The sequence below is a fragment of the Cetorhinus maximus genome, chromosome 4 (genome assembly GCF_964194155.1).
Source record: "Cetorhinus maximus chromosome 4, sCetMax3.hap1.1, whole genome shotgun sequence".
In the NCBI taxonomy this organism is placed as follows: Eukaryota; Metazoa; Chordata; class Chondrichthyes; order Lamniformes; family Cetorhinidae; genus Cetorhinus; species Cetorhinus maximus.
This window is the reverse complement of record NC_135882.1, coordinates 70,396,382-70,423,365: the sequence shown is the minus strand read 5'-3', so window position 1 is coordinate 70,423,365 and position 26,984 is coordinate 70,396,382. Positions and strand designations below refer to the sequence as shown.

General features: G+C 45.1%; 1 protein-coding gene across 8 annotated transcripts in view; it reads left to right on the top strand.

The window, feature by feature from the left end:
• The window catches only part of LOC144679678 (hepatocyte nuclear factor 4-gamma-like), a 190,545-nt gene that overhangs the window by 124,138 nt on the left and 39,423 nt on the right, over positions 1–26,984 (top strand). For 6 of the 8 annotated variants that reach the window (XM_078540286.1, XM_078540287.1, XM_078540285.1 and 3 more), the window contains 2 exons: positions 14,454–14,625; positions 20,553–20,647. In XM_078540286.1, the coding sequence (XP_078396412.1) occupies positions 14,480–14,625; positions 20,553–20,647 (241 nt within the window). In that variant the 5' untranslated portion in view covers positions 14,454–14,479. Of the gene's footprint in view, positions 1–12,464; positions 12,656–14,453; positions 14,626–20,552; positions 20,648–26,984 lie in introns of those variants that run through there. The other 2 variants (XM_078540284.1, XM_078540283.1) reach the window with 1 other exon arrangement.

Genomic DNA, 26,984 nt, shown 5'->3' with positions numbered 1-26,984 from the left:
GACCCATTAATTACTTTAATGGCTCTGTCAATGGCCTCAATTGGCCATTGACAGGTTGGCGGGTGCACAGCTGATTTTGCTGAGTCCCCGCCTATCTGAAAATTTAAATGGGGCGCGGTGACGTCGCGAGTTCCGCCTGACGCCATCGCGTGTCATTTTACGCGTCGGTGAGTGGGCCCCGCCCCCGAGCTTGCCGACGGGAAAATCCTGCCCAATGAAATTTTTCGCTGCCCGTCCAACCTTATGGTTGGCAGGCATACGAAAAGGCCAAGCTGCCTTTGGATTTTTTGCGAAACCTCATCCATGGGCGGGATGAGGTTTCGATCAGTGATTTAAAAAAATTTTTTACATTTCAAACTAATTTCTAACATGTCCCTGCTCATGTGACAGAGTCACATGAGGGGACGTGTTATTAACATTTTTAAATTCTTTATTTTTTATTTTCAAAATTCCTCAGCTCCCTGAGGCAGCTCTGTGCCTTAGGGAGCTTTTACTGTGCACAACCCCACGCATGCGCACACTTCCGCACTCGCACTCCTCGCACCCCCACTCCGGCAGCGCTGCAGCACACATTTCACGCTGGCTGACCATTAATTAGCCAGCCAGCATGAAACCCATGTCGGGGCCCGATCCTGGTTGGCGGTTGGCTTTACGACCGCTTCTAAGACTGCCCACCGCGCCTGCCCAACGAGGACAGAATTCTGCCCAAAGTTTCGTCAGGGTAACATGTGGCTTGGAGGGGAACTTGCAGCTGGCGGTGTTCCCATGCAAATGCTGCCCTTGTCCTTCTAGTTAGTACAGGTTGCAGGTTTGGAAGGTGCTGTTAAGAAACCTTTGTGAGTTGCTGCAGTGCACCTTGTAGATGGCACACACTGCTACCACTGTGCGCCGGTGGTGGGAGGAGTGGACGTTGAAAGTGGTGAATGTGGTGCCAATCAAGCGGACTGCTGTCCTGGATGGTGTCAAGCTTCTTGAGTGTTGTGGGAGCTGCGCTTATCCAGGCAGGTGGGGAGTATTCTATCTCACTCCTGACTTGTGCCTTGTAGATGGTGGACAGGCTTCGGGGAGTCAGGAGGTGAGTTGTTCACTGCAAGATTCATAGCCTTTGACCTGCTCTTGTAGCACAGTATTTATATGGTTAGTTTTGTTCATTTCTTGGTCAATGGTAACACCCAGGATGTTGATAGTGGGGGATTCAGCGATGGTAATGCTGTTGAATGTCAATGGATGATGGTTAGATTCTCTCTTGTTGGAGATGGTCATTGCCTGACACTTGTGTGGTGCAAATGTTACTTGCCACTTGTCAGCCCAAGCCTGGATATTGTCCATATCTTGCTGCATTTGGACATGGACTGCTTCAGTGTCTGAGGAGTCGCAAATGGTGCTGAACATTAAGAGCCAGCCAGCGTGAAACGTGCACTGAGAGCCTCAACACTGCCAGGTGGGGGTAGGAGGAGGGATGCGCATAGTAAAAGTTTTGAAATATTGGGAAGGTAGGGTGGGGTTGGCAGCAGAGGCTGGTAGTACTGCCCGTTGCTAATATGTGGCAACGCTGTGGAAGCAGGAAATTGTGTGCCTTGTTTGACGATTAGCCCAAATGAATGGCACACTTTCATTCAACCCCAACTGTGTTAATGTTGGTCAGCCTCCTTCCGATTCATCGATAGCTCCTTTTAGACCTTAAGGTATTTCTCCCACTGCAACCTTTTTACATTTTCAGCTGTTTCTTGCTTTCCATTCCTGCCATGAAGCATTTAAGAGTAAATTGCTGCTTCAAATTAATGAGCTGGATATGTGCAATTTTCTGAAATGCACTGCTGGCATATTCCAGGAGCACAGAAGCATAACATTTTGGATTTTCTGTACTTTTAGTTGGTTTACTGTAAAGTCTTCTGGCCTGGTCCTTTACTCTGTTTCATCCTCGGATGAAAGGCACAAGGGATTCCCTGCTCAGGCCATCAGTTAAAACTGGTGTCAGGGCTTGATGCTGTCACCGGAGCCTGATCTGCAGTTTTAGAGAATGAACCCACAGGCTTCAGATGTATGTCCATGTTGCCTGCTCAGAAGAGCAGGTTAAAATGGAACACAGTGTGATCAGTGTGAGATGCCAGTGGATAAGTTAGTACCCTGATTTTAGCTGTCTACTTTCCGCTAGGGCTGAAATTGCTCCAAGAAAGCCAAAATAAAATGCTGAACTCCTCACAGAATGAGGGAACACATCTTTCGGCGCATATTGGAGTACAGATTGCACACGAGAATTTCTACAAACTGCACATGCTCAGGATGCATGTATCTGAACGCTCTTTCCAGCTTTTGAAGCAGAAGCAAGCAGTTAACATGCACCCAGATTTTTGAGACTTATAATAACTACTTTAGTATTAAATGGCACAAAGGACAATTCAGTGGGTAAATTTACTTATGTTCTTATGAAATATGTATTTTTTTGTTTTGTAAAGCTATTTTTCACAAAGCGTTTTAAGTGATCTAATTGCTTCAGTAATTTGATGGTGAAAGGTTAAGGCAGTCTCCCATTAGGAAATATTGGCTAAAAGCAAAAAACTGCAGATGCTGGAAATCCAAAACAAAAACAAAAATACCTGGAAAAGCTCAGCTGGTCTGGCAGCATCTGCAGAGAGGGACACAGTTAACGTTTCGAGTCCGAATGACCTTTCAACAGAACTAAGTAAAAATAGAAGAGAGGTGAATTATAAGCTGGTTTAAGGGGAGGGTGGGACAAGTAGAGCTGGATAGAGAGCCAGTGATAGGTGGAGATAATCAAAAGATGTCACAGACAAAAGGACAAAGAGGTGTTGACGGTGGTGATATTATCTAAAGAATGTGCTAATTAAGCGTAGAAAGCAGGACAAGCAAGGTACAGATAGCCCTAGTGGGGGTGGGGTGGGGTGAAGGAATCGAAAAAGGCTAAAAGGTAGAGATAAAACAATGGATGGAAATACATTTAAAAATAATGGAAATGGGTGGGAAAAGAAAAATCTATATAAATTATTGGAAAAAAAGGGGGAGGAATCGGAAAGGGGGTGGGGATGGAGGAGAGAGTTCATGATCTAAAATTGTTGAACTCAGTATTCAGTCCGGAAGACTGTAAAGTGCCTAGTCGGAAGATGAGGTGCTGTTCCTCCAGTTTGTGTTGAGCTTCATTGGAACAATGCATCAGGCCAAGGACGGACATGTGGGCATGAGAGCAGGGTGGAGTGTTGAAATGGCCAGCGACAGGGAGGTCTGTGTAATGCTTGCGGACAAACCGAAGGTGTTCTGCAAAGCGGTCACCCAGTCTGCGTTTGGTCTCTCCAATGTAGAGGAAACCGCATTGGGAGCAATGAATGCAGTAGACTAAATTGAGGGAAGTGCAAGTGAAATGCTGCTTCACTTCCCTCAATTTAGTCTACTGCATTCGTTGGTCCCAATGCGGTTTCCTCTACATTGGAGAGACCAAACGCAGACTGGGTGACCGCTTTGCAGAACACCTTCGGTCTGTCCGCAAGCATTACCCAGACCTCCCTGTCGCTGGCCATTTCAACACACCACCCTGCTCTCATGCCCACATGTCCGTCCTTGGCCTGCTGCATTGTTCCAGTGAAGCTCAATGCAAACTGGAGGAACAGCACCTCATCTTCCGACTAGGCACTTTACAGCCTTCCGGACTGAATATTGAGTTCAACAATTTTAGATCATGAACTCTCTCCTCCATCCCCACCCCCTTTCCAATTCCCCCCCTTTTATTTCCAGTAATTTATATAGATTTTTCTTTTCCCACCTATTTCCATTATTTTTAAATGTATTTCCATCCATTGTTTTATCTCTACCTTTTAGCCTTTTTCGATTCCTTCACCCCACCCCCACTAGGGCTATATGTACCTTGCTTGTCCTGCTTTCTACCCTTAATTAGCACATTCTTTAGATAATATCACCACTTTCAACACCTTTCTCCTTTTGTCTGTGACATCTTTTGGTTATCTCCACCTATCACTGTCCCTCTATCCAGCTCTACTTGTCCCACCCTCCCCTTAAACCAGCTTATATTTCACCTCTTTTCTATTTTTACTTAGTTCTGTTGAAGGGTCGTTCGGACTCGAAACGTTAACTGTGTTCCTCTCCGCAGATGCTGCCAGACCTGCTGAGTTTTTCCAGGTATTTTTGTTTAGGAAATATTGGCTTGCTGTTCATTACACTTACACTTGCCCATAGACTTCCTATGGAATTTTGCACTGGAAAGTGCAGTAATTAGAAATGTATTTCAACACAATGCCCTCTACATTGTATCTGGAACCCGTTTGGATTGGGTGATTGTATATCTCCTTAACCAATCAGATTGAAGAATTCTTCCTGAGGCATGCAGTCTGAACCAGGAGGTGCAAGTTGGAATTCAATGTTACACCTCAGGCTGGGTTTCCATCTCCTGATGGAAGTGGGAATGGACCAGAAATGACAAAAACCTTGGATTTTTTCTCAGGAATTTTGAATTTCCTGTGTCTTCTCGACCCCACCCCATTATCACATGGCCATATCAAGGGTCGGGACTGGCTTGCGTTGTGACTCCTCACAGGCTTCTGCTGATGTTGAGGTCACCATTGACAGCCCTAGAGGATTTTTTTCCCAGTGTTTTTGTCGGGTTGGATGGGTTTTGGAAGGCTTTTGAAAACCCACCTTGTTTGGCAGTTCGTGAACCTTGGCAGAAGTTTGCTGAGGAATGAGAAACATCCTGACGGTTAAGCGTTAAGCATTTTGACAGCTTCAAATGTCATTATTAGATGCTCTACTGTACGTTTGATGTATTTTTAATGCCATTATTGATCACTGAGCACTGTCCTGCAACGTTAAGTTGAGTATTATATTGATCAGCATTGTGTAAGTGTTGAGATGCATTGGAGTATTTTTCCCATTGGTGTAAGTGCTATTCACATTTAAAACTGAGGATAATCGTGCCTGGAAGCTCTACTGTCATGATTTGAAATGATTTAACACCCCACAGCCCTTGAAATTTGGAAACAAAACTAGTCTACAAGCTTTCACTTAGAGAAAAAAAGTAGACACCTGCTCCTGGGCTGCTTTGACTGACAGGCCACCTGGTGTAGCTTAGAAAAAAAGCAGGGCCTTTTTTTTGCAGTTTCAATAGTCACCATTGTTTCCATTTTGAAGGGTTTGCTTTGACAACTGAGGCCATTAGGAATCCTTAGCTGAGGTTCAAAAGCTACAAAACCACACATCTCAACAGGGGGCTTTGTCCACAGTTGGATCGACAGTTTAAAAAATGAGTAAAGGATTATCTGTCTTTGATGTGGTTACTGAATAGAAGTTTGTTTTTACAATTGAATGGCCACTTGAGGAGCTGAACTTTTTTTCATAGGGTCAGGATCATTTTAAAAATATGAATGGTTGTGTTTTTTCACTGACAGTTCTCTTAGATTGTTAAAGATCTCATTTTTAATTTTCCACTTTGAAGGCTTTCCATTTCTATGGCATGGCTACTGAGGACTGTACATAGCGAATGCTTAGTAGGTGGCTATGGAGGATATATGGGGGGCATAGAGCGTGCATGGTGGGGTTATAAGGAAGTATGGAGGGGGCAAGGAGAATCTGAGGGGAACGGAGGGGTCCGAGAGCGGGTAGAAGTATGAGGAGGTTGGGGAACATAAGAACTATTTTGGAGAGCTGGGCCAATGTCCCCAAAAACCAAGGCAGTTCTTCTAAACAACCCACTGGATACATGCATTCCTCTAACGCTGCCTCAGGAGTCAGAAAATCCAAACCCTTCCTACCCTCATCTCCAGGAGATGAAATTCTGGTAGGAATAGGCAGAGGTGACAGGCTCGGGTTTCCAAAGTCCTGGAATGGCCCATCTCCCATTTCCCTAGCCCATCATGAAAACTCAGCCCCATGTACAGAAAAAGAAAGAAAGAAAGAGAAAGATAGGAGTAAGAGAGGGAGACAAAGGAGAAAGAAAAAATAAAGAAAACCACGGGCAGAATTTTCCCCCCATTGGAAAATTCTGTCCATGGTTTTCTTCATTTTTTCTTTCTCCCTTGTCTCCCTCTCTTAATCCTATCTTTCTTTTTCTTTCTTTATTTTTCTGTACATGGGGCTAAATTGGGGGCACACCGCCATTTTATGTGGGTGGGCCAATTAAGGCCCACCCAGCATGATGTCCGCACGGAAGTGCTATGCGCTCCCTGTGCAGGCGGAGGGGGATTCCCTGAGCCGAGAGTGCACTCTTTCGTGCATGCGCACAAAAAAGCACGCTCATCTCCCTGAGGCTAAGTGCTGCCTCAGGGAGATCGGCTGTACAATAAAAAATCTGAAAAATAGAAAAGAAAATCCCTGACACAGTCATATGAGTTGGGACATGTCCATAACTTTTTTTAAAAAACTTTAATTACATTTTTAAAAACCTACATGAGACCTCATCCCGCCCAGGGGTGAGGTTTCATGCTTTTTCTGATGCCTGCCAGGGCTCCCGGCCTGCCCGCCAACCTTAAGGTTGGATGGGCAGGTCCATTAATTAGTTTAATGACTCCGTCAATGGTCTCAATTGGCCATTGACAGGTCAGGGGACACACAGCTGATTCTGCTGAGCCCCCGCCTACCTGAAAATTTAAATGGGACGCGGTGACGTTGGGAATTCTGCCCGACGTCATCCCGCATCATTTTACGCGTCAGCAAGAGGGCCCCGCCCCCCGCTCGCCGACTGGGAAATCCTGGTCCATATTTGTTTTTAAATCTCCAACATTAATTTGAATGTGATGAACGTGACTCCACTCTTTAAAAGTAAAAGTAAATTTTCAGCATCAGAGAGGATGCTTGGCAGCAATTAAGACAGATCTCACCATTAGAAATGTAGTTGCACTTTATTGCACTAGCCCTAACTGTCTCTGATGAGTTTAATAGGTAATGAGTAATTACTAGAACCTTACACTCTTCCATGTATCTCAATACTGAGCCTCTCAGTGAGATACTGTTATAGTGAAGATTTTGGAGGAGTCGGGCAAGTTAGACAGCAATATCCAATCTCCGCATTTAACTGCACCTATGCAGTTGCCTGAAATTATTGTCCGTTTTATTCCTTATGCTGAAAACCTACCTTAATGGGTGGAATCTTACCGGCTTAAACGTTTTACAGAGGTCAGGACCTTGCTGGTGCTGCCTGGCACCCGCCTGCACAAGCTTACAGGCGGTGATGAATTAAGGGACCGCCTCCAGGAATATCATCCAATTAAGAATGGCGGACAAGACGGGTACCCAGCTGGGCCAACGGGAGGGCATTGTCCTGCTGGCAGCCCCAGCAGGTGAGGTTGTCACTGTTGCTCTGAGGAGTTATTTAAAATGGTTTGTGGGAACAGCAGTCAGGCCAATGTTGTGGAAAGAGAACCCCCTTCAGGAAAGCCGGCGGCCACAGCTGTGGTCCTGTGCTAGAAGCTACCCCAGGCAGGGTGTTTCAATTCAGAAGGCTTTGCTGCCGCTGCCCCCACCACCTACCCCCCACGCCCCACCCCATCCCCGTGCAACCTGCCGCCAAGAGACCACCTCTAGGGACCTGCCAGGCTTTGGCCACAGCGTAGGGCCTTACTGGCACCGTCCTCAATCTTGCCTCAATTGGCCAGGTAATTGGCACTAATTGGCCACCGGCTACTGCTGGGCGGGTAGCCGTTTCCGTTGCTCACTCACTTCCGGCAACACTGGCTGGACACGGGAATCCAATGCCCCATTCTAAAAACTTCACTACTGCCTGCCACCAATGCTACCTTCATATGGCTGGTTAGGTTCTTCCCATTCTTCTTCCACCCCTCAGAAGGTGACTCATGACGCCTCTCCGCCATCCAAGAACAGAAGCTGAGCAGTGGTACAATAGGAGCCACGCCTCCACAAGGGCTGTGGTGGAGAGAACCATCAGTCTTCTCAAGATGCGTTTCCAATGCCTGGACCATTCAGAGGGTGCACTGCAATACCCCCGATATTGTGTGTCGCTGATAGTGGTTGCATGCTGCGCCCTCCACAATCTGGCGCTGGAAAGGGGTGATGCAGTGGAGGAAGAAGATGTTGACGCAGATGCTCCGGCTGCACACGGTGAGTCCAGTAGTGAGTCCGAGGATGAGCATGCTCAGGAGAATGCTGAGGGAGTAGACGCTGACATACTCCAGGGAGGCAGGGACACCTGGGAGGCTTTAATCCAATGAATCTTCAGCTAGCACACCACAGATGCTAGGGCTGCTGGCTCTATACTCAATACCTGAGAGCAACATCTGCCTGGTTAGGAACGTTAACTATATGTCTTGTCAATAAAACTCAATGACAAACAAGTCACTCATAACATCATGGGTTCTAGTACACCTGCAGAAATAAGGAAACACCCTGAGCCTTGTTCACAACTAAAGCATTTAATGAATTCACAAAACAAAACACTAAAGAAACTTCATTCACAGGCGTTGAGCTGCACACCAAATTATAATCAACTAATAGCAGGGCAACAAAAAACCACCAGTGAGAAGCCCATGGTGTGCCTAAGGTGTCATGCACTTTGGTAGGAAGAATAGAGGCATAGACTATTTTCTAAATGGGGAGAGAATTCAGAAATCTGGAGTGCAAGGGACTTGGGAGTCCTAGTCCAGGATTCTCTTAAGGTTAACCTGCAGGTTGAGCCGGTAGTTAGGAAGGCAAATGCAATGTTGGCATTTATTTTGAGAGGACTAGAATATAAAAGCAGGGATGTGCTGCTGAGGCTTTATAAGGCTCTGGTCAGACCACATCTAGAATATTGTGAGCAATTTTGGGCCCCGTATCTCAGAAAGGATGTGCTGGCCCTGGAGAGGGTCCAGAGGAGGTTCACGAGAATGATCCCAGGAATGAAGGGCTTAACATATGAGGAACATTTGAGGACTCTGGGTCTATACTCGATGGAGTTTAGAAGGATGAGGGGGGATCTAATTGAAACTTACAGAATACTGAAAGGCCTGGATAGAGTGGACACGGGGAAGATGTTTCTATTAGTAGGAGAGACTAGGACCCGAGGGCACAGCCTCAGAGTAAAGGGAAGACCTTTTAGAACAGAGATGAGAAGAAACTTCTTTAGCCAGGGAGTGGTGAATCTATGGAATTCATTGCCACAGAAGGCTGTGGAAGCCAGGTCATTTAGTGTATTTAAGACCGAGATAGATAGGTTCTTGATTGGTAAGGGGATCAAAGGTTACGGGGAGAAGGCGGGAGAATGGGGTTGAGAAACTTATCTGCCATGATTGAATGGCGGAGCAGACTCAATGGGCCGAATGGCCTAATTTCTGCTCCTTTGTCTTATGGTCTTATGGTCTTAAGTTTACGTTTTCGGGTGCTACGTCTAGGTGCTCCCCCCTTGCTGCTCACTCTGCTGTCTTGTTGGCCTTGATGACTTTGGCAGTCGTCCTCTGGCCCGTGGGGCATGTGATGGCCCCGTCTGGGAGGGAGCGGCCAGTGGCATGGCTGGCACCTCTCCAGTCGCCATAGCCTCATCGGGTCCCATGGTCACTGGCAGAACTGAAGGTGCTGCTGCCCTCATCCAGAATGCCCTGAGAGGAGACCTCAGAGACAACAGGCAATGTGAGGTCGCTGCGGACCTCCCTGCTCACCATCGATGGATGGTCACCTAGCTGGGATACTGGGTGCCCAATCCATCTCCCACACTGACACTGACCATCTGAGGTCAATGCCGCTGTGAGGGCTTGCAGGTACGAGCGCAACCCCAGGAAGCCCTGATTGTTCTCCTGGAGGCGCCTCTCCATGAGAGTCACCACTCTCTCCATGGAGAAAGCATTGTGCTTGTCCATGAGGGTCAATGCATTGCTGATGCTCCACATGAACTCCTCCAGCACGGAGAACATGCCACGCATTTCCTCATGTATCTCTGCCAGATCCTCCCACATGCCCTGCAGGACTTCCAGCATCTGCTGCTCAGGGACGACTCCAGAGGCTCATCATCAACCGCCGACTGAGCATGTTCCTGGTCTCCCGCAGTCCTCCGACTGCTGGCGCCATGGGCACTCTCTGTCTCTGCCTGCACTTCAAGCAAGTGTGAATTGCCCTCACCACTGTGCCCCAAGATAAGCACCAGCGTCACACCATCTCAGCCAGGTAGGCACCAGTGGAGATTATAGCACCTTGATGGGGATTAGATCGTCGGCTAGTTGTTGGATTGGCCCATTAATTGGCTTGCCTGCATAAAGTGGCAGTGCGGAGCTGGTCACGGGTGGCGATTGGCTCCGCGCTTGCCCACATCCGCTCCCAACCAGCCCGCCTGACAGGCAGAAAATTCTTCCCAAAGTGTTTGTTCTGTGAGTTATGTGATTCTTATGGCCTTTACCCTCTTGAGCTATTCTCTCCTCTTGTTGCTGCTACAGCAAGATACCACCAGTGGCCTTTGCACCTGCTCCAGATAACTCCTTTCAGCTGGTTAAACTCAAATGTAATTCGGAGTTCAATACTTATTTTTCAAAGTACACTCCCACCCTAAAACTCTGCCGAAGTTTCTTCTGATTGACCTTGAATGAAGCCTTCTGTTTGTGTTTGTCACCCATTTTCCTGAATTAATTTTGAATAGGAACAATTTTCACAGCAGAGCTAAGAAAGACAAATGGCCCACTCAGTTAGTGTTGCATCATTTTTATTCACATCTCTACAGTGAAGAGAGGGATATATGGTGCTATAATGCCAAATCATTTTTTTCCTTTTCTTACTGCTAGTATATTATTCAAGTAAATGTGAGGATTATACCGCAGCATGATAAAGTGGAATATTCTTTTGGAATTTATTTTTTTATGCATGTAACCTTGTAGATAAGATTAGATATTTATCATAATATCAGTTGTTTTTAAAATTATTGGAGGGGGCAGAAAATTGAATGCTGGATAAGTATGGATTTAATAGTTGTATAGATAAGATATATGAAGCTTTCTTGGTTCCACTTAATGTGTAATGCAAAATCTGATAAGACTTGGTAGATTGTGACCATTATCTGTGTTTTGTGATGGAAGCATTTTTCGCTATCTTCAATGATTGTGTAAAGTATTTTTATAGTTCTTCATTTAAAATTGTGTTTGCTTTCCAAGTTCAGCTGCATATGCAACATTTAGTGAGATCCGATATAGAATAACAAAGCAGGTTTATTTAGCATTATGTTATTTTGTTTTTCAAATGTAGTTTAAGAATAAATCATAAAATTGAAATTAGCAGAGAATGGCTCATGAAGGACCTTCAGCCAGAATGGAATTGATAAAGTCACAAATGTGCTGTTCCTGATTGTGCCCAGTATGTATAAATGCATCATAATCACAGAGACTATTTATAAAGTAAAATTGTTAAGGCAATTATATAAAAGATATGCAGCTTCCCCCTTTGCGCACAAAATATACAGTTTGGACATTAATACAAAAGCAAAATACTGCAGGTTATGGAAACCTGAAAAAAGACAGAAAATGCTGGAAATACTCAGCAGGCCAGGCAGCTTCTGTGGAGAGAAAAGCAAAGTTAACGTTTAAGGTCTCCTGAATTGTTAACTCTGGTTTTCGCTCCACTGATGCTGCCTGACTTGCTGAGTATTTTCAGCATTTTCTGTTTTTATTAATGTATAGTTTGGAATTTGTTATAAAGTGAATGTTGAGATGATGCTGTAGACTGCAAAATAAACCTCAGGTAGTTTATCACTACCATCTGAAGATCAATGTATTCCAGCTTTATAACACATTCTCATGCGTGCCGATTCATTATAATGGAGAAATATTGTGGCTTACTATTTTAACCTATCATTCCCTGCACCTGGACAAAGTTCTATGGAGGTGAGGGTGCAGTTAATCCCTGACATTCCAGCAATGGTTATCAAACCATCAAATGCAGAGCATCATTTGATAAAATAAGTGATGAGGATGTTCAGGACATCCATTATTTATTGAAGACATTTGTCTCATTTTGATTCCTAATTTGAGCATTAATGTTGGTACAACTTCTGAGAAGGTGCCATGCTGCCTCACAAACTCAAGTTCATCAACTTTTGTTGTCTTAAATCTGACCTCATTCTGTTTCCTATTGACACTGCAAATAAATATAGTTAACGGTTGTTCCCAAAGCTAAACAAGCAGCCACAACATTTATTGGTAGCAGTTGAAAAATCCATTCCATTACACTTGATCTTTATTGATAGCTTCCCTCTACTTCAAAGCTGTGTTCCAGTGTAACTGTATTTTTTATGCAAAGTCTTCTTTCAGGCACCTAAAGTAATTAGAAAGCCAATAGTTGTTGCTGACTTTCAAATGATAACACACACACTAAAAATTCCATGAACATCATAACCTCATTCAGGTACTCTTGGTCCAGAAGCGATAGCTAACACAACTGTGCAGAATGAGCCTGTGACTTGAAGAACTCCTCCCATCCAACATAAAGTTATACAAGCTGATCACGTAGTTTATTGTGGGCAGCATTTCAAAATTCTGAATGTGTAAAAGACAACCTAGCAGTGCTGTCGGATGGTGGGGTGCGTAAGACATAGCCCGATGTACATTCATAATGAGGCTGTCTGAATCGTTCTTGGATATGGATATGGCAAATTATAGTGAAGCTTTAGACCCATCTTACACTGCTTTGGAGTTTGAAAATATGCAGTTGTTGTACAACACCCATGGTAAGTTACAGTATTTTGTTGATAATACATTGCTTAGTTTATGATCAGTAGGTTGAAGTAATGTAAAGAATTGAAAGTAGGTTGTATAAAGAATTGATTCATTTAAAATAGGTTTTACTGAAATTATGACTACTCCAATGCGATACTTCCTTTCGCTCTTAATAATTGACAACATATTTGGCGGTAGCGCTGTGAATCTGGCTACTGCTTTTTTCTTAAAAAATACAATGTACCACCCACTTGCAGGCTGTCAGTCAGTGTGTCAGAGGCTTAAAATAAAGCCAGCTGGAGTATTCCCTGCTCCATTTATCTTAATCCTATAATTTTTAGTCTTTTGACAAGTTCAACAGAAAAAAATGAATATACATTTCTGTGCTAAACATCTTATTTAATTAATTAAATTTCATTGGAACAGGCACTCCAGTCACTTGTGAAGCAAAATTGAGGTATTGTTGCCCCTAGAGCTTAAAAATTATACACAATAGTTTTTGGACTAGACGAGAAGTGAAATTTATAAGCGGCTAGTGACCATGTTAAGTAAATAATAAACTAATGGTTACCTCATCCCTTCACTGATTATTTAACTAGTCTAAAGCTTTAACTGTTGGCTATTCTTTTAAGGACTCAATACAGGACTAACAATGCACTTATAGGTACATCAACATTTATTTCATAGCATCTGTAGAATACTGGTTTAACTAACGTGAGCCTGGAAATCATTGTTGGTGAAATTAGTAGATGACTGTTTAATACATTTCTATGACATTCCTCAATTATTTAATGGTCATATCAAACATCCTAACAGTAATTTCTAGGCAGTGATGATTTATACATTAGTCACATTGACACTCTCAGAATTTAGTTCTATTCAGGATGTATTCATTAATTTTTAAGGAGCATTACTTTCTAAACCCTCCAAAGATGAAAAATTTCCCAGTGCAAGTGGGAGAGTTAACAGAAAGAGATCAAGTTGAAATAACGAATAATTACATTCTACAGACTAGTCCCAGCTACATAGAAAATATTCCTAATAACTTTTAGATTGTGGTTTATATGATATTATAGCTCTGTTGCATTAATTTATGTTTTGTCCTTGATATCATAGTGCTTAAGAGGCATTATTTGTTGGCAAAAGTTCAAGGCTTGTCAGTTAAGAAATCATTTATGGCTACTTATTAGAAGACAACAGATAGTTTTGTAGCTGTGCCAGTGTCGGTCTTAATCATTTCCATTTGAAAGCATACCTAAAGTTCTACTGCTTTTTTGAGCATTAGAACTGAAAGTGAAAATACATTTGTTTGGATTTGTTTTAAACTACAAATTATATTTTAATATATTTTTGATTTCCCCATCTTTGAATCAGCCCTCTGAAACCACTCAGAGACTGTTTGATTCTGAATTTATGCTACTGGGCTGAAATTTATGAATTACACCACTGCAAAATAGTACGACCACTTTAAGTAAACACATTCATTTCTAGAAGATTACTGTTTTTACAGATTATAATGGGTGGATTTTTGCATATAGTTGCCAAATATGATCAAAGAATAACTGTGATAGTGAAATTAATGTTCAAAGGATTCTTTAGATCCTTTTGCTTCTGACAGTACAAAGAGACTCATCAGAATAATAACAACATTTGATATGGCTCACTTTGTAATGTAACATAACAGCACATACTAATTGAAATGGCAAGAGAGGGTGACAGGTGTCTGTTAGCGAAAAATTTTCCTGGCTTTGTAACTGTGCTGCCTGCTAAGTGTAACTGGACTGATTTTATTTTACTTTCCACACTCAGACACTTCTCCAACAGAGACAAACACCATGAACACATCAGACAATGGGATTAGCACGTTGTGTGCAATCTGTGGGGACAGAGCAACAGGAAAACACTATGGTGCCTCCAGTTGTGATGGATGCAAAGGTTTCTTCAGACGAAGCATAAGGAAGAATCATGTGTACTCTTGCAGGTATACCACTTTGATCTCCTGCTTATAATGTATTGACATTGCCAAGTGACCCAGAGTAAAAATTGAACATGTAATCATCAGTCTTAGTAAAGAATCATTTCTACATGTGCCTTGGTCCTCGAGTAGCCTCAATTCTGAGAGCTGGCAGTGTAGGAATTATTGTAATAAATCAATTCTAAAGTTTTAAGGTAGTAAACAATTTTCAAGATGATTATTAGTTTATTTACAGCATTTTGTTCACATTAGTTTTCATGGTATTAAGATGTTTTGTTTCAACCATTACTGATTACTTCCAAATAAAGTTTATTTTAATATCATTGCTTAACCTTCAGATAGGGAGAAATTTTAGATATGTAGCTGAACCATACAAGACCATGGAAGGTTGTAGCTTCAATCTGTAGCCTACAGAACTGTGGTGGGGAGCTGCAGTTGTCCTCAGGGGAGGTGAAGGAAAATGGTGGTCAGCATTCCTGGCTCAGATAGCGCTGATTATCTCCTACTGGGAAGGGTGTATGTCTTAATGTTGAGTGGAGATAGGGTCAGACTTGGCTCAGTTTGGGCCCATGATCCAAATATAGACTGCTACATTCACTACCTACTTTCCACAAGAAGAATGGTTGCTAGACTGAGCTACTACTGCATTCCAGAGTTGGAATGGTACATGAGATGTACAGACAACACCAATGACAATAACTACTTGTATTTAGATAGTATCTTTAGCATCGTAAAACATCCCAAGGTTCTTTACAAAATTTGGTGTTAAGTCACAAAGGAGATATTAAGGCAGCTGAACAAAAGCTCGATCAAATAGATAGGTTTAAAGGAGTGTCTTAAAGAAGGAATGAGAGGGGGAAAGATTAGGAAGAGAATACGAGTGCTTAGGCCCTTGGCACCTGAAGGCAGGGTCACCAATGGTGGAGCGATGAAAAGTGGGGACGTGCATGAAAGCAAAATTGTAGGTGCATAGGAGGGTTGTAGGGCTGGAGGAGGTTACAAAGCTAAAGAGGTGCAAGGCCATGGAGGTATTTAAAAACAAGGATGAGAATTTTAAAATCGAGGCAATGCTTAACTAGAAGTCAGTTTAGGTCAGTGAACCCAGAGGTGGTGGGTGAATGTGGGACATGGTGTGAGTTAGGATATAGGTGGCAGAGCTTAGGATGACCCCAAGTTTATGGAGGGTGATGGATGGGAGGCCAGCAAGGAATGCATTGGAACTGTCAAGTCCAGAGGTAACAAAGACAAAGTTGAGAATTTCGACAGCAGATCAGCTGAGGCAGGGATAAAGTCGTGCAAAGGTACAGAGGTGGTAATAGGCAGTTTTAGTGATGGTGCAGATATGTAGTCAAAAGATCATCTTGGAGTCAACTATGACACCAAGATTGTGAACAGTATGGTTGAGCCTCAGACAATTGTCAGGGAGGGGGATGGATTTGATAGCTAGGGAGTGGAGTTTGTGAATGGGAACCGAACACAATGACTTCTGTCTTTCTGACATTTAGTTGGAAGAAATATCTGCTCATCCAGCACTGCATATCGGGCAAGCAGTCTGATAATTTAGAGACAATGGAGGAACGGGAAGAGGTGGTAGTGAGGTAGAGCTAGGTGTCGCCAGCTTACACAAGGAAACTGACTGAGGGACAGTGAATAGTTGAGCAATAGGAGTAGACTGAGGATAGACCCCTGAGGAACACCAGAAGTAACCATGCAAGAGCAAGAAGAGAGGAATATGTATGACTGCAAGAGGTATTGGTCCACCTGTCTGGTCCTAACTTTTGATAAAACCATATATCATAGAGTACTTTATCCCCATCACTTCAGGACAGGTGAGAGGGATCTGTGGGTCCTTTCCTGCTGTCATTTCAATATGTTCAATCCTTCCCTATGCCAAATACCTGTTTCCTCTTGAATTTATGCCCTCAACACCTCCTTCGCAGCCTTTTCCACACATCCACCACCCAATGTATTTTTTGCTTCAATCTAAGATGGTGGTTCTATTTCTTTTCTCTTGAGTTTGATTCTGTAACCTGTAGAGTTTTTGATTATGTTGAACATATTGGCCTGTAACTTCCAGTGAACTGGCAATAGAGTTGGATTGCCACCTCACTTGTAGTTATTTACCTTGAAATCCAGCCAGTCCCATCTCGCCCGACCTTCCGACTAAGGCCGGACGAGATCTGTGCAGTGCAGCAGGTTCCCATTGTCTCCTGTCCAGGGCTGCAGCTTCAGAGAGAAGGAGGGCTGTGGTAAGTTTAAAGGTCCAGCCACTTTGACAAGCCAGGGAGAAGGTAGGTAAATAAAATAGGATTTGAAGGGTTCAGGGTCGGGGGGTGATGTGGCTGCGGCGTGTTCGGCCTGGGAGTGGGGGGGTGAGTTGGGTCGGGAGGAGGTTGGATCAGGACTGGGGTTGGGGGTTGGGGGAGGAGTTGGGTCAGGCCTGGATGGGGGAGGAAGGGGTTGGGCCCGGGAGGGATGGGTCAGGTCAGGTCTTGGGGCAGGGTTCGGGTGGTGCCTGGGACAGGTAGGTTGGGGTGGGGAGGGTAGTCGGGGGATGGGGGTAGTTGGGGGTGGGGGGCTGAGGGATGGAGTTGATAGTGGTGGCATGGGGGGAGTCCCATGGGGGGGCCGGCTGGTGGGGGAGTCCAGTGGGTTTAGTGAGGGGGTTGGGGGTGTTCATGGGGGTGTCGGCAGGGTGGCAGGAGTCCCATGGGGGGTAGTGGGGGGTAGTGGGAAGAGTCCTGTGGGAGGGTTAGTCGGGGGTGGATAGTGGGGGATTGGGGGGAAGTCCTGTGGGGGAGTAGTTGGGGTGTGGTACTGGGGGTTGAGGAAAGTCCCATGGGGGTCAGGGGCTACTGGGGGGTGGGGGGAGCCCATTGGGGGTCAGGGGGAGTGGGTAGTGAGGCGGTGGAAGGAGTCCCAAGGGCAGTCAGGGGATGGGGGTAGTCCCATGGTGAGAGGGGGGAGGGGTCGTAAGCGGTCTGTACAATAGTTATCCAGAAGCTAGAAGCGGTTTTAATTCTTCTAACTTTTCTGGGCAACTATTGCTGTATGACAGTTGGAACCATCTGAAGTTTGCGATTTAAAATGTATTTTCGGATGGTTCCTAATGCAGGGCAATTGCCCATTGGAGTTTGAACTTCCCAAGCAATTGCTATGCAATTCTTACCTGGGAAGATCCAGTGGTGCGGGGTGGTGGGGAGCTGTGTTCCCATGCATCTTTCGGGTACCCCCCAGATACACTGTCCCGGAGCTCGGCAGTTACAGCTCATCTAGGTTCAATTTATTCAAATTCCCTTAGAATTCCGAACATATGACTTTAGATCCATTTTTTCATTTGTAAACTTTTCTAATATCCATGACTCTCCTCACAGTTTAGGTGCCCCATATTGGGTATCAAGTTAATTATCCTACCCCAAAACTCTCCAATGTTTGGATATTGTACAGTGATCACAATTGTACATTTTATTCTGTAATGGCTGAATAAGTACTGTTGTAAGCTTTTTAACATTTTCTGGGACTTGAGCTCTATCCCTCTTTCCAGGCTCTTCTTTCTTTTCTGCACACTCTGCTGATGATTTCAGTAACCGATCCACAAGTAGTGCTCAGAACTTTCTGTGTTATGTCGTGTGGAGAAATAACCATTTATCTTATATTCCCATGACTTATTCCCCTTCCCTCGTATTCCCTGATGAATTTGTATTAGCATTAAACAATACTTGTCAACTGCATTTTGTAAATAACCCAAATCTCTCTACATTTATCCCATTTGTCTCATTTGCAACCCCCTCCTACCCCCTCCCCTACATCTTCCTGGCCACAAGTTGGTATTCTCAGCAAAACTGTATAGTTTTGTTTCTAACTCCACTTCAAAATCACTTAGATCATTGTAAATATTAATGGCCTGAGTGCTGAATCCCTAAGACCTCTGGTTACCTCCCATCTTTGTTGATGCAGTGCCATATATAACAACTGAATAACATGAATGCCTATAGCCATTACAATAGAACATAAGTCTAGATAAATTATGTTAAGGCCATCATGCACTTAGACCATTCCTCAGAGTCCAGGATTTTTCAGTCCCGTCCACCGCGGGACCCGAAATTCCCGCCCAAAGTCAACGGACCTTTGGCTGGTCCAACAGATTTTCCATCCTGCCTGCAATAATTTCCACCAGAGACGGGACCAGAAAATTCCGGTTACTGTGTCTAGCTTTGGCAACCATGCATGAAAAGTGTATACACAGTAAAGAGGAACCAGACTGAATCCAGGTGTAAAAGAGTGAACAATGACAAAAGATTAGAGAATTTAAGTGATACAATCTAGAAGGAAGGTGTTTAAGAAGGCAGCTCATTGAATTAGGAACCTATGACTGAGCTGTGCATGTAGGCCAAAAGAGTGAAGGCACTATCGGTGATAATTGAGCTCACCATTCCCCTCAACTTTGATGTGATTTGATATGATCGTTTCAAGAACTGTAGGAGAAACTGCAAGAAGTAGACTTTTCATTTTCCTCTTGAGCAACTGATATTCCTTTCTAGGCAATGCGAGACTGCAAGATGGTTGTAGAAGTTAAATATAATGTATTTGGTATGGCAGTGCTAGAGAATATGTGCCGCAAATCAGTGCTTGCCTCACTAGTTGAGTAGCACTGGTAGATGGTCAACTGCATGGGATTTCTAACTAGCCATTTTAGATTTGCACTGGCACAAATAGTTTCCTTGTCCCACATCATTGTTGCCCCTTCATCACCATTGCTGCATAAGTCATCCTATGCTTCCTTTTCCACTTCACTATCATCTTCTTCAGTGTATTTACTGCATCATTCAAATGTATTTTTGCCCAACAGAAAACCACTAGTTTCTCCTTGCTCTGTGAAAAGAGAATTTGGAATATTATAAGTACTATATTTAATTGCATTATCATTACATTAAACATTCTGCCCTTATACGCAATCATTATTTGGTCATATGATGCAACAAACAGGGAAAAATTCAACTTCAGAGGGGGTGCAAAACAAATGTTAGTAAATCGGTGGACCATTATACAATCTGCCTGCCTTTCCATTCCATTCCATTCAATTCAAAGCAAAGCAGAATCAGCTGGATGAATAACCAACAGCCAATCAGCTCTCTCATTTTGCAGCCCTGTCACCCCCAATGTCCACAGAGTAGAGCACGATTAATACATGATATAACCATCAGTGTGCACCTTCTGATATCCAAAATCTCAACACCCATCCGTATCCCAGATAAATTAAGTTATCCTTTCCCGTGTGGCATGGGCTTCTTCTGGTTATAGTATCTACCATTTGTTCCATGGTGACCCTCCTAACATGTGCCAATTTTGACTTTAAACATAAAATCAGTAAAGATTCAGGCAGGTGATTGGCTTATGGAAACTCCTTTCTATAGTATACTGGCTTTCCTGGAACTAAATATGTAATGGTACTTGCATACCAACAAAATTTCACTTCTAGTTTAGTTGCCTTGCTACATCGTTGATCTTAATATTGTGTCAGCACTGCAATTTTTGGAACTTAAATCTGTAACTTAATTCAATTTTATGTTTATACCCTGCTGCTGATTACAATGATACTAACTATTTGCATTTATGTTTTTTAAATTCTGCACTCAATCTGGAGCTTCCACTAGTTCCTCCAAGTCATTCAGATCACATAGACAATTCCTGTGACGTACTGCTAAGTGTTTTACCTTGTTTACATAGTCAGGAGACAACCTCCATCCTCATGTTTGTCCATTTCGGCTTTTGCGGGTACAGCCACCTGAGATGCTATGTTTAGAAATAGGGAACATGAAAGTGACATTTTATCTTTTTCAGTTTCAGAATGTAACTTTTTAAAATCCTAATGACAACCCTGATTGTATGTTCTGGTTCATAGTTAGTCAAGAATTTACTATATGACCCCTCAGGTTTAATCGGCAATGTGTTGTTGACAAAGACAAGAGGAACCAGTGCAGGTATTGCAGATTGAAGAAATGTTTTCGAGCTGGTATGAAGAAAGAAGGTAAGATTGGCAAATAATGATTAGGTGAATTGGTGGCCTGGGTTTTCCAAAATGACTTGCTCCAATGTTGTGTCTTTCAGAAGAGTGCTGTATCTACCAATGGCCTCTAGAGGGATATACCTATGAGTTTGCTGGGTCTCTTACTAACATTCCCATTGGTGCAGGTATAAAACAGGGGCAGAATTTTACATCCCGCAGGCGGGCACACGCTCAACCCAATCAGGCGTAAAATTATGCGAGGTGATGCCGGGCAAGCATCCCAACGTCATCGCACACTCAAGCGATATTTTGTTTGGTGGGCGCATGCAAAAGTCGAAAGCACACCCGTCGACAATTAAGCGGGCATTTAAACTCATTAGCGGTGCAAATGCCTGCGATTTTTCATGGCCCATCCAACCTTGGTGGACAGACGAATCAGCCAGGCAGCCTTTACATTTTTCATGAAGCTTAATCCAAGGGCGGGATGAAACCTCCGTTAGGAAATAAAATAAAAAGAAATATCTGGGAAGAGCATTTTGATGAGGTATGCTTTCAGGATGTGATGCATGGATTTTTTTTGCAGCTTTTTAGTGCTGCATGCTATTATTTGCAGGCCTGCAGCTCCCTGAGGCAGCTGCCTGCCTTCAGGGAGCTCTCTTGAAGCGCTCACCCGCTCCCACAATGATGTCATCGCTCGCCCCAACCCCGGCAGCGCTGAGCCTCACAGCGCACGTTTCATGCTGGCTAGCCATTAATTGGCCAGCCAGCATGAAATCACGGTCGAGGGTCAATCATGTTCGGGGGCCCATTTCCCGGTTGCTCCCAGGCCCGCCAATCGCACGCGCCGAGGGGAAATTCAGGCCCAGGTATTAGCGGCTGAACCTGGAAACTTCCATTCAGCCTCTAAGTCCATAGTTTACCCTGCAGTCACTGAAAGCAGAATGGGGACAAAAAGCAGGGCACTGCTTGGCTCTTTCACTTCTCTTGCTGCTAAGTTTACTGCATAAGTTATCATTATTTTTATTACTTTGTACCATCTATTCCCTGAATTCAGCTGTGCACAGCAGCAAGCCAAAGAATAAAACAATCTGCAACTTCACTCATTAAAAACTCCAGGCCTTTCTGGAGGACGTTGAAGGCAGGACAAACAGGCTTCTGGCTGTGTGCCACCAAGCGATCCAGAATTATGTGGGTTTTCACCCTGGGTGGCTTTGTCCTCATCATCGTTTTATTCAGCAACATCATTAGCATCTTCCTCCTCCTGTGCCCCATCCATTGCGATGGCGGATTTGTGGAAAAGGCAGAAAGAAGCCGAGGATGAATGTATCAACTCTCTGAGATTCGGGAATCAAATAAAGGATTGGAAGGCTGTGCCTGTCTGGCTCTTTCCGGATTGCCAAGGTGACTATGGCATCAAGTAACCTGTGGTGAGGGGCTTAAAGGTGGAGAAGCCCTTCCAGTGGCCTGTGTTTGGCTTGCATTGTATGTCAATTTCTCCTGCCAGAAGGTAGAATGAATGAAGGGAAGGCTGGGAGTTGAGGAGTGTGCTTAAAGTGGCGTGAGAAAGGCGAAGTAAGCAATGCAGGGCTGTGCTGCTGTTAAAGAAGTGGAAGGAAATTTGCATTGTGCTTCTAAGTAATTGTGAGGAGAGCTGGGTAGCTATGGTGCAAGATGCTGAGTTGGAGCCCTACTTAACCAATGAACACTGTGATGGATTAGTTATGCAAGTGTTACTTTGAAAAATTAACAAGTGTGATAAAGTCAAGGGGCCGAATCATCCCAGATCTGCACTAAGTGTGGTGGCAGGCGGGAAAATGGACATTTTACCAGCCGGCCACATTGGCGGATTTTCGTGCCATATCGTCCCATTCCCGGCATGTCCACCTCATTAATAATGCATTCCTGGGAAACATGCCAGGTGGCTGGCAGGGCAGCCTCTGATTAGCCCGCCCCACCCTCACCTCAGGCCTTCAGTAACCCGGGCGCCATGTTTAAAGGAGGCCCCGGCACAGAGTTAGCTCTCTCTAAGGCATCAGAAGCTACTGGAAAGGGAGGAAATACGCTGCTCCCAAATTTAGCGACGCCTCCCTTGGGCGCCTACTGGACGCAATGGAGGCCCGCTGTGAAGTCCTCTACCCACGCTCTGAGCAAACAGCAGCAAGCAAGGTCACCAACCCAGCATGGGAGATGGTGACAGTGGCGGTCAGCACCAACGCCCTGCAAAAGAGGACAGCCGCCCAGTGCCAAAAGTGGATGAATGATCTCCTCTGTTCCACTAGGGTAAGTCACTCTTCCCATCACTCTCAACTCACACACTCACAAACCCATCGCACATCCACAGGGATCTCACTCACTGCCAGTTCAAGGGACATCACCATTCACTCTCTCACACACAACTTCATCCACCCTGCAGATTGTGTCTTCATCCCGTCCATGGCTCCACTCACCACCCACATATGCTGGGCATCCTTCTCATCTGGCCTGGCAAGCATCCTACTTATCTAGCTAGGTACTGAACTATCCTCAGAGACTTTGAAAATAGGGTCATTCTGCTGTCTGGCAATGATCTGTACCGTTTCTGTGTGATGGTGAGATCAGCAATGCTCAACCAAGTGAGGATCCAGCACTGTAACATCCATCAGACAACCATGCTGTGAGTCAGTTCCCCACTGCATGTCGTCATCATGCTCCTGGAATGTAGGGACTATGTGCATTCGCTGCATCTCCATGACACTAGCCTTATCACGGAGGGTATGTGCGCTGCCGTCAGCCAGACAGGAGTCAAACATTCATGTGCAACTCCTCCATCTCCTCCTCAGCCAGCTCCTCTCCCCATTGCAGCACCAGGTTGTAAAGGGCGCAGCAGGCAGCGACGATGAGTGACACCCTCTGTGGTCTGTATTGCAGTGCTCCACCAGACCGCTCCAGGCACCAGAACCTCATTTTCAACATCCCGATGGTCTGCTCCACCAAAATGCAAGTTGCAGCATGAGCCTCATTATACCTTCGCTGTGCTGCTGTCTGAGGCCACTGCACAGGCGTCATCAGCCAAAGCCTTTGTCCCTGAGGAGCCATCCCTGCAGCCTCTGTGGACCCTGGAGGCCGTCAGGGATCTGAGATTAACTGAGAATGGAGGAGTCGTAGACACTCCCTGGGAACCGTGTGCAGACCCGCAGCATGTGTTTTCTGTGGTTGCAGACTGGCTGAACATTCAGCGAGTGGAAGCCCTTGCGATTCACATACTGCACTGCTTGTTGCCACGTGAGTGCAGTTGCTGGCACCCTCACCTGTGGAAAAGCAGAGATCTGCACAAATCCAATCGCCCTTGCTCCCTGGCTTTCCTGTTCCAGGCCAAAATGCACAAAGTTGGGTGACCGCATTTGTGTGCGGAGGCTTGAGAGATCCTGCGGAGATCACCTGTGGATCCCTGGAAGGAGTCACTGGTGTAAAAATTGAGCGCAGCTGTCACACTTTCACAGCCACTGGCAGTGGATGCCCTCCATGTCCCCATGGCGCCAAATCCTGCAGTAGTTGACAGATGTGACGACCAGTTCCGTGGACTTGCGCAGTCTTCAGCGACACTGGTTCTCAGTCATCTGCAAGAATGAAAGGCGGTGTCTATAGACCCTGGGTCTAGCTAGGTGCTGAACTGTGATGGCTCGCTGTGCCTCTTCAGCGGTGTGTGCGGGAGCCCCAGCCACCCCTCCTTCCTGAGGGTGCTGCTCCTCCCTCTGTCCAGCCAGGCACCTCCATTGCTATCTTCTCCTTTGCCTCCACTCTCTGGCTTCATGTTCCTTATGTACTCCTCCTGCAGAATGGAAGAGAGAGATGCGTGGGTTAGCATTGGTCTTCACACTGGGACTTCACATGGTTACTTGTGCAGCCCCAGCTCCATGACAAGGCCCCCTAATGTTTCCCGGAGAGTGCTGGCCACCACTTGGATGGCCAGAGTTTAGTGCGCTGCATGGCTGCCCGAAACTGCACCCACCTCCACCTGACCAGTTGGCGGCAGCTTTGCCCATAGGACTGCATGCTCTGCTCTCAGCTCAGGCACAGGCATTCTCCTGCAAGGCTGCACTGTTAGCTTGAACCATGGGGGAGACTGGCCCAAACCTGAATGGAGACATTGCAAGGGGCTATGAGCTCCTTCACCAGTGACTGTTCTATGGCCAGCTATAGTAAGGAGATTGTACAACTTGCCCAGTCATCCAGTTGTTCTTCAACCCCCTAAAACCCTCAGTAATTTGCAGTCTGCCCCTGAGGGGTGAAAAGGTCAGGAGCATTTGATGCACTTTCATGCCTCTGCGCTGCTTGGTTGGGCAGATGAGCTAAGAGGTCTGACTCCAAGCATGTCAATGTGGCTGCACCTGAATTATCTCAGCTGCAGAAGAATGATCACTTTATACAGGATCTCCCTAATGTGTGGGCACTTCCCTCCCCACCCCACTCCCACATGTGCTTGTGCACTCCCATCAGACCGTGCTGCCTTGTACCTCCTCCCACTCACTCCAACCGCAGTGCAGCCCTTGCCCTGGCACCACATTGTCATCCATCCGGGAAAAAATGACTTGCCTGTGCCCTCACCTGAATGCGCGGCGCCTCGCCCTTGAAATCAAACAGGCGACCCTCATGACTGCGCAACGCTAGTGTGCACTCACTTCCGTATTCCCCTTGAAGTGCAGCTCACCAGGTGTGGGCCCTTTAAATGCTGTTGTGAACACATGGATAGAAGATTGGCTAGCTAACAGGGAGCAGAGAATTCTAAGTTTGATATATCAAATGGGGCCAGTGGCGAGTTTCAAGTGGATTGTAGTGTGCAGGTCAGGTGTAACTGGTCATAGCAGAAAATAAAAGCTCATGGTGTGGAGGGTAACATATTGGCATGGATAGAAGATTGGCTAGCTAACAGCAGACAGAGAGTAGGCATAAATGGGCCATTTTCTGGTTGGTAAGATGTAACAAGTGGTGTGCCACAGGGATCAGTGCTGGAGCCTCAACTTTTTATAATTTATATAAATGACTTGGATGAAGGGACCAACGGTGTGGTTGCTAAATTTGCTGATAATGCAAAGATAGGTAGGAAAGTAAGTTCGAAGAGGACATAAGGAGGCTGCAAAGTGATATAAATAAGTTAAGTGAGTGGGCAAAGATCTGGCAAATAGAGTATAATGTGGGCAAATGTGAAACCATTCATTTTGGTAGGAAGGATAAAGAAGCTTATCATCTAAATGATGAGAGGTTAAAGAGCTCTGAGATTCAGAGGGATCTGGGTGCCCTAGTGCATGAATCACAAAAGGCTAGTATGCAGGTACAGCAGGTAACTAGGAAGGCTAGTAGAATGTTATCATTTATTTTGAGGGGAATTGGTTCAAAAGTAGGGAGGTTATGCTTCAGTTGTACAGGGCATTAGTGAGACCACATTTGGAGTATTGTGTAGAGTAGTCGTTTCCTATTTAAAGAAAAATATAAATGCATTAGAAACAGTGCAGAGGAGGTTTACTAGACTAATACCTGGAATAGGCAGGTTGTCCTGTGAGGAAAGGCTGGACAGGTTTGGCTTGTATCCACTGGAATTTAGAAGAGTAAGAGACGACTTAATTGAAACCTTTAAGATCCTGAGGGGCTTTGACAGGGTGGATGCAGAAAGGATGTTTCCTTTTGTGGGAGAATCTAGAACTAGGGGTCACTGTTTAAAAATAAGGGGTCGCTCATTTAAGACACAGATGAGGAGAAATATTTTTCTGTCAGAGGGTTGAGAGTCTTTGGAGCTCTCTTCCTCAAAAGGTGGTGGAAGCAGAGTCTTTGAATATTTTTAAGGCAGAGCTAGATAGATTCTTGATTAACAAGGGGGTGAAAAGCTACCAGGGGTAGGTGGGAATGTGGAGTTGAGGTTACATTCAGATCAGTCTTGATCTTATTGAATGGTGCAGCAGGCTCGAGGGGCTGAGTGGCCTACTCCTGCTCCTAATTCGTATGTTTGTATTTTCTGAAGTCACGTCAATGTAAGGGGATGAATCCGGCGGGCAGGCAAGATGATGAGATGCAAATGCATTGAAATTAGGTTGCCGACGTTGGACGATGGGAAAGACAGCCCACCATTGACGGGCGGAGTGGACGATGGTAAACTGGTTTCCCGACGATGTGAAACCAATTTTTGCCTTTCCCGCCTAGAGGGAGTTTGCAATTTTGAGGCTTTAGAATTCTGGGCCCAAGAATTACATGGGTAGAGTTTTGCCCATGGCAGACGGGCTCAGTGGGGGCGGTTGGGAAGCTGACCGCCGCCCGCGATCGGGAAGGGACCGCAATTTCATGCTGGCGAGCCAATTAAGGCCTGCCCAGCGTGAAACGTGAGCAGCAG